Source organism: Amphibalanus amphitrite, unplaced genomic scaffold, assembly GCF_019059575.1.
Source record: "Amphibalanus amphitrite isolate SeventyFive unplaced genomic scaffold, NRLGWU_Aamphi_draft 000134F_arrow, whole genome shotgun sequence".
In the NCBI taxonomy this organism is placed as follows: domain Eukaryota; kingdom Metazoa; phylum Arthropoda; class Thecostraca; order Balanomorpha; family Balanidae; genus Amphibalanus; species Amphibalanus amphitrite.
The window spans coordinates 595,499-603,366 of record NW_024881629.1 but is presented as its reverse complement, the minus strand read 5'-3'; the positions used below and the strand labels follow the sequence as shown (position 1 = coordinate 603,366).

The following is a 7,868-nucleotide window of genomic DNA, read 5'->3' as shown; positions in this document are numbered from 1 at the left end:
GACACGATTTCAGAGACTTCACAAAAATTTTAAGTTCTTTCTTATAATTATTATGGCTCCATTTAGTCACTATCACATACGGAATCATCACCTGATGCCCATAAACTGAGCCGGTATTCTTGACTTGCCGATGCAATTTATCATCAAATAGCATCGTTCCTCGGCAGTCAAACAAGTTCCTATTGATGATTTAATACAAATATCAACTTATTTTCATGTTATCGCATAAAACTTCACTTTATTCTAGCATTGGCTCTTCGGCTGTAATCACGAACCCTCACTTGTCAGCAGAATTTAAGCAACATCTTAAATCAAAACTGGGAAAATAATATTTTCATGACATTCCTCAATTCCTGTTCTACCAGGTTCACAAAAATTTTCATCAAAATCGGTTACAGGTAAGTAATAAACGACAAAAGTATACAAAAAGACACGCTCCGCCCATAGCCCGCAATGCTAAAATGGCGCCAGCGCCCTCGCCGTCGGGAAATCCGCCGCCGCCGCCGGGTGGTCGGAAAATCGGCGGAGTGTCCCATCCAGGAATACCTAATCCATGGTGGAGGGCAATAACAGGGCCTTGGGCAATAACGGAGAAAGTACCATAAAATAAGAAGAACATACATATGAATACCAGTGTTTTTATATACCTTGATGAATACTTGCGGCCACCCGAAACGATGCAAACTATGCGTTCTGCTTCCGATTCTCGACAAGCATGCTAAATATCTCTGCAGAAGACAGAAGTGTACGCTTCTGAAAGTTGATGTGCGACGAAGCCTGGTAAATCCTTCAAGCTGCGTCCTTTCGCATGGGAAAAGTACTTACCTATGCATATACCTAATCTGTGGGAATAGTAGCACCATTGACCTCTAGAAGTCTCAATGAGTAGCACGGTTTACAATACATAGCCTTGGTAGCGCAGAAGGCAATTTGAGATTGCCACTGCTGCCAAGCAGAGAAGGGAGAAGCGGGACTGGGAGTAGTATCACTCCCCAAGAGAATGTATGATGCATAAAAGGTCGCAGTCCGCAAGGGTGCGACCTTTCCAGGCTCCTTCATGTCCATGTCTTATGGAAAGCATCACGCTCCCGCTAAGGACGCAGGTGTAGGATTGGTTTGCACGAACTACCAGTCTAGGACTTTGGTTGTTCGTTATACACGCGTCGCAATGATAATCCTGCACCCGACATGCGAACGAAGCTCCATACTCGTCTTTTTATCCACATTCGTTAGACCAATTTGACAAAACACACTGACTGATCAGTGATCGAAGTCGGGCACTCGAGTCGAGCCACATTTATAAGCTCTACTCGTACCCACGGTATCTCACGGGCAGCGGCTCCCTCAACAAATAACATCCACGGCGACCACAGGCACAGTATCGACAGCGCATCAATCACAGCACTACTCCCAGCGGCGTCACACAGAGGTCACGCGGCGTCACACAGAGGTCACGCGGCGGCACACAGAGGTCACGTGGCGTCACTCAGAGGTCACGCTGGTGTCCGTGGACTGGCATCGCCCGCGGTCCGTTCGCCCGCCGCACTGGCCGTATCGGGGACTGTTACCAGGCCTTCTGCCCCCGTGGCCGCCGCCATGTAGCGGTCAAAGTCTTTGGGCGTCTTGCAGAGCACCAGGAGGCTGGCGGGCCGCAGTCCGGCGGCGCGCAGCCGCTCGCACCGCTCGCGGATGCGGCGCGCGCTGTAGCAGAGGATGCGCGGCTGGTCGGCCACCTGCTCGCCGCTGATGCCGTAGGCCAGCAGCACGTCCAGCACCTCCTTCATCTTGATGACGCTGACGCGCAGCGCCGGCGGGTGCCGCTGCCGGAAGGCGGAGACCCGGGCGCGGCCCAGGCCGAGCCGCTCGCTCAGGTACGTCACCTCGTCCCCGTGTTCAGAGAGGATGGCCAGCCGCAGCTGGAACCGCTCCACGTGCCTGCGGACACACGCATCGGTCAGACGGTAACACATTGTAACACATCCATAGGCGGCGGAATGGGGAGGGCACCGGGGCACCGTGCCCCCTTTGATTTTGGCATTTTAACACTAGCCCTATGGGCGTTGCATGGAAAGAATGGGACCAAAAGTCGGCAGTGCCCCCCCCCCCCCTTAATTGAAGGTGTTCCGCCGCTACTGAACACATCTGTCGGTAATGCACGGTAAAGCACAAGCCAGTCAGTAAAACGCGGTAAAACACAGGTCAGCCGGTAACACACGGTAAAACACAGGCCAGGCGATAACACACAGTAACGCGCCGATCGGCCGGTAACGCACGGTAACACGCCGGTCAGTCGGTAACACACGGCAAAACACCGGTCAGCTGGTAGCACAGGGTAACACACCGGTCAGCTGGTAAAACACGGTAACACAACTGCCAGCCAGCGGGGATAGCAACACATTAGGTAGCGACGACAATAACACATTAGCTATAACGGTGCTGCATCCGAAAATGGACGGCATCGGCTGCATCCCTGAAAGGTTGGTGACCGGAAATTTATATGTCGTTAGCAGTGACTGACGTCGTGCCAGGAGACTATGTTAGGGCATTAGGGCTAGAACGTTTAGCAAATGAGCACTTGACCTCGAAGACATGAGCGAGTAAATACGAACAACGAACATATTTTCTATTCGCTCAGCATTGTAATCCATTTGCAATACGCATTTACTCTTCTCATGTATCCCCAGTAAGTGACCGATACCCTGTCCCTCGCGCGCACAACTCGTACACCAGCGCTGCCACACTCACTCCTGAAGGGTGTGCTCGGCGCAGCGCAGCATCCACGGCCTCAGCGGTCGCAGCTGGACCCGGTGCACCCACTCCAGCCGCTCGCGCATCACGGACACGTTGTGGTTGTAGATGTACGGGTCGTCCAGGATGGCGTCCCGAGGGATGCCGCCGTCTGCGGATTGGGGACAAGGGTGTCGTTAGACCGGGCGGAGTGAATGGAACATTAAGCTGGGGAACTTTGCGTACATGGGGACGAGCAATGCGAATGATGACCGACTTAAAATCATTTGTGTGCGGACGACACGTTAAAATCAATTAAAATGCATACAAAGCATAAAAGTGAGATGGATACCTGACCTTATTATCGATGCATCACACATCACTAGACGCTGAAGGAAAGTCTGGCCGTTTATGAAGAAGTTTCAGGCCTTGATTGTTTCACACGTACCGATCATCAGTCGGGTGATCTCCGTGATGCGACTGCCGGGGAACGTCAGGATTGACGGATTCCTTCTGACGGCCGCACACAACGTCTCCAGGCCAGTCTGCAAGCAGCAGCACACACACATTTCAAACCGAATAGGAACAAGTCAAACAACACTGGAGACTCGGGCGAGCTAAAACAGTACTGGAACAGGTCGTTTGTGTCGTGACAAATTACCACGCCGGCCACAAAGAGGGACGAGTCCCCCGACCCGCTCCGAGCCCGGGCGCCTGCCGTCGTTTCTGACCTGCAGCTGGTCGGCCAGGTAGTGCAGCCGGCTGCGGTGACCCGGGAAGGCGAGCTGCCCGTCCCGGCCGGCAGCGCGGACGGCCGCGCGCAGCTGGTCGGCACGCAGCAGCAGCAGCGGAAACACCTCACCGACGGGGGCCGGCAGCCGCCGCAGGGATGACAGCTGCTCCGACAGCCGCGCTGCGCAAAACAGAGGAAAAAGATGGGTGAGGGGGTTTCAGAATACAGAGGAGCGCAGTACACGGTAGATGAAAAATACATCACCGCGGTAAAATTGATACGATGGTAAAACTGACATGCATTTTTCAAAACGTTTTCGGAAAAAAAGCGATAGCATTGACGGTTGTAGGTCGAACATTAGACTGGAGCCTACAGTTAGCATCGGAAAAAACGATAGCAGTACATTTGTGTCATGTTAATGATCGATTTCTTTCCCATTTTGTTTACAGCACTAACGGTTGTTGCCCACCGTAGGCTAGGCGTTTACGCTTTCCATTGTTTTTTTTTTGCGATGTTGCTTGTTTACGAGGTTGGCTTATTACGAGTTTGTTTGCGAGTTACGAGACATTTGTGTTAAAAATGGCTATTCAGAAAAATATAATTTGAAGAGTAATCACCTAAAAGCCCGCCCTCACTTATAAAGACCTTTCAAACCTCACTTGACTTTTGGCATAACATAGCCCAGAAATTGAGTTAGAAGCGGGCGTAAAACGCCCCTCCCTTCGCCTTTTATGGGAACACCGCCAAGGGGACGTCCAGCCATGGGTGACATTTTCCTGACTTTTCGTAAGGGGAATGGGAAAATAGCTGCCTTAGTTTATATTAGCAGACATAATACACATCAACTATAGAAGCTGACCCTTTTTAATGTTGAGCAGCGCCGGATGTCGTTTGATGGCCGGCGGCGCCACTCCCTCGGCCTGCAGCGCGCGGAGCACGTGCAGCGCGTTGGCGGCGCGCGCCACGTCCAGTCGCGCGCCGGTGCGCCGCCAGAACTGGCGCAGCTCGCGGTCCGTGCCGAACTGGAGGAGGGCGCGCAGCTCGCCGGCCGTGGGCCCGTCCACGGTCGCCACGGAGCTGCGCTGCTGCTGACTGCATCCACTGGCACACAGAAAATGGCAAGACATTGGAGCAGCTGTCACACAGTGGGCCTGGATGAGGCAAAAAAAGGCACTGATTGCATACTGTATATAAAAGCAAACTGCATTTAGACTTCAGTGAATAACAAATCTTAGGTTCCCAGAAGACAGCAAATACAAGGTGCATTGCTACACACTGAGAGCAGCTGATAGAAGGCTTCCAAGATTTTATGAGATAACTTTAAACTTACCATGTAATATGCCTTGATGATGTGAGAGTGAGTTGCTGCAGACATTTGCTCAATGCCACATGATTCTGCTGGGGATGCTTTGAGAGTGCCCCTGGTGGTGAGCACCAGCGTATGGCAGACACAATGTGCCTTGCTAGTAACAAACCACTGGCCCCAACAGTTCTCACAGCTGCCATCTTTCAGACAGATTCAAGACAGAAACATTCAATGATTCAAATGATATCACATGCCACAATGGCCCAACAAGGGAATGCTAATAGGTATTGATATCAGTCAGCTTTACTCATGTGTTCTCCTGCGCCCTGAAATGAAAATGCCCAATTAGCAACAAAACAAAAGTGAAAATAATTACACTTTAGGTTTCCTCTTGTAATACTAGAACACTGCTGTACCAGTAAACAATCTAACATAGTTGCATACCCAATAAGCATGATTTGATAACACAGTTGACTAAGAATAAAACAGACTATGGCAGAAAGCATTTTATACGTGCATTCGGTATCCGAATAATCAGGAATCATTTTCCAGGATCACCAGGATCATTCGGTGTTTTGAGCTGACACCGTTTACAATGGACACGAGAATGAGTAAGGTTAAGGTTGAGGAGCTAGATTAGACTTGGTCTATTTGGTGCTCATGTCCGGTAGGATGGTACATAGAAGGATCAACAGAAGACATATATAGGATTGATGACTAGGAATGGTGGGTGGTAGCGCCTACATCGGTCAAGTCTGTTCTTGAAGGCATTAGTAGAAGGAGCCGAAATGACATTATCATGGAGCTCATTCCAGGGGGAAATGACCCTGTTCAAGAAAAACTTGGCTCTGAAGTGATGGGCTGCTCTCTTCTTCTCAAGCTTCAAGTATTGTCCCCTGGTGCTTGTGTTGTCTTGAAGCTTCAAGTATTGTTTCCTGGTGCTTGTGTTGTCTTGAAGCTTGAACTGCTTTGCAGGGTCAATTTCTAGCTTGCTGGTAATAATCTTGTATGTTTCTATCAGGTCACCATGACTCATGAGCAGCCCTGTCCTTCTTCATTAGTCTGTCCTCATAGGATACATTTCTGATTTTTCAAATGAATTTGGTTGCTCTTCTCTGAACCTTCTCAAACTTAAGCATATCCTGGGCCATATGGGGTCCCACTGTTGGCAAACAGTAGTCCATATGAGGTCAAACATAGGTAGTACAGAGCATTGAAGTTTTCAGTAGTCAGTAGAGCTGAAGAGCCATTAGTTAGGCAAAAGCAATCTTAAAATGTGAATGTTGCATCAATGGTCCCCGCAATCCCAAATTATTACTGGTGATCCCTAATAACTATCCCTCATTTTCCCAATGCCGAACGCATGCTAAATGTGGCCTCGTTTCAATACCTAATAACTATCATGACCACTGGTGTAAGGGGGGCTTAGGCCGGTCCGGTAAGCCCTTCGTTACCTCCCCTCCGGATATCTACGTTACTCTACAGGAGCAGTGTTAGGCCGGGACGTCACCAGCCTTTACCCCGTCTGCCACACGGGCCACTGTCCTCTAATCTAATTGTACTAAACTATGCATCGTGGTTCAGGTGAATAACTCCGCCATTTTGGGGCACAACGCGGTTGGTAGCGCACCCTTCGTGGGTTTGGAGCTAAGCTCCTGAGCCAAGATGACTAACTAAGGCACTGAGTGAAACTCACTCCGCTCAATTCCCGTTCTCCTCCGACTCATCCCATCGCCAAAAGCATCTGGTCAATTCATACCCTTTTATATTATCAAAGCCGAACATTATGAAAGAACTGCTAGCGTGATTCATTTCAGAGACTGACGATAAACATTTTACCCTATCAATACCCTAAACGACAATCAACGCGCGAATCTACCTAAACCCTCCACCCCGGCGCTCCTAACCTAGCTAAGGGATGTCCGTGAGCCAGTGACAATCCCTGCGTGACAGGAACCTACCTCGAGCCAGTAGAGCCAGCAGCAGATGAGCAGTCGGGCACAGCGCAGCACAGCACTAAGGCAGGCAGACACTGAGCCCCGACTCCTCCTCACACTGTGCTTATGTACTGTCTCGAGGCGGAAACGCCCCAGTTAGTCGACCCGAGGCATGACCGACTAACCGTTGCACCTGGTTCCTACCACGCTGGCCTCCTTTATGCCCAACCAACAAAAACAGACGGTCGCTCGACGTTGGTAAAAAGACTACGCGATGGAACTTCACTACACAAAGACACAATACCATTTTAATAACAGGCGAATACGTAGCAGACTAATAATTTTGCGATTTCAATAACAAACCATTCAGTACACAATACTATTTCATTAACAGATGACTACGAAGCAGAATTACAAACCATTCAGTATACAATTGGGCGAATACATAGCAGAATAATAATTTTGCAATTTTAATTATAAACCATTGAGCATACAATACTATTTCATTAACAGGTGAATACGAAGCAGAATTATAAACCATTCAGTATACAATACCCTCCGAGCTCAGTGCTCACGATACTGTCCTACACTGGGAGGAGACTGCCAGTTAAAGTGGACTCCAAAGTTGAAGCTCATCAAGTTCTATTTGCACAAGTGGTTTACTAATATACCCATGTTTTTAGTTTACATTCATTGAGATGAAATTAACCAATTTGAAATGCAAAGCAAAACCTGAACCTGTGTTCCTAGGCATTTGCCCAGTGGATTTCGGCCATAGCATCACAAAAATGTCCGGCACGTTACCGTTGAAGACTCTTTATGCCTCTGCGTTGAAGCACCTTGAAGTTGAAGCAGTCATCTATATTGAAGTACCAAGTACCCAAGGCAATATAAACCCATACAACCCCCTATATATCAATATAGCCTTGCAACCCTTGCAACCCATACAACAAGCAAGCAAGTACCCATACAAGCGTTATTTAGAATAAATTAGTGTTCAGCATTTGGTGCACGTAATTACGTAAACCTTTTTTTCGAAAGTTCACCAATTGTATACACAATATATTTTTCTGCGAACCAAAGAAGGCACTATTGAACACACTATCGCCCGCCAGATATGAGCGGCCTGCGGTAGTTTTGTCTAAAACAAATCCTTCAATTTGCT

At 49.0% G+C, this 7,868-nt stretch overlaps 1 protein-coding gene across 2 annotated transcripts; it reads right to left on the bottom strand.

The window, feature by feature from the left end:
* Positions 1 to 1,196: 1,196 nt before the first annotated feature.
* Positions 1,197 to 7,652, bottom strand: LOC122382139 (transcription termination factor, mitochondrial-like). Of its 2 annotated transcripts, none has more exons than XM_043367085.1 (7): positions 7,508 to 7,652; positions 4,791 to 5,092; positions 4,320 to 4,561; positions 3,459 to 3,640; positions 3,176 to 3,272; positions 2,746 to 2,899; positions 1,197 to 1,935 (listed from the first exon to the last, which is right to left on the bottom strand). In XM_043367085.1, exons 2-7 carry the CDS (start codon positions 4,964 to 4,966, stop codon positions 1,494 to 1,496), a joined length of 1,293 nt encoding a protein of 430 aa, XP_043223020.1. In that variant the 5' UTR covers positions 4,967 to 5,092; positions 7,508 to 7,652; the 3' UTR covers positions 1,197 to 1,493. The 2 variants fall into 2 exon arrangements, with proteins under 2 accessions (XP_043223020.1, XP_043223021.1); XM_043367086.1 differs by lacking the exon at positions 7,508 to 7,652 and having other exon boundaries at positions 4,320 to 4,364; positions 4,462 to 4,561; positions 4,791 to 4,972.
* Between the last annotated feature and the right edge of the window lie 216 nt (positions 7,653 to 7,868).

What these genes read in the sequence shown, in the direction of transcription:
- LOC122382139 (XM_043367085.1), bottom strand. Translation starts at nt 4,966, where the DNA reads ATGGCAGCTGTGAGAACTGTTGGGGCCAGTGGTTTGTTACTAGCAAGG. An exon ending in GCTGCTCAACATTAAAAAGG is followed by an intron (nt 3,641 to 4,319) that starts GTCAGCTTCTAT and finishes TGTTTTGCGCAG; the next exon opens with CGCGGCTGTCGGAGCAGCTG. An exon ending in GATCACCCGACTGATGATCG is followed by an intron (nt 2,900 to 3,175) that starts GTACGTGTGAAA and finishes CCCAATCCGCAG; the next exon opens with ACGGCGGCATCCCTCGGGAC.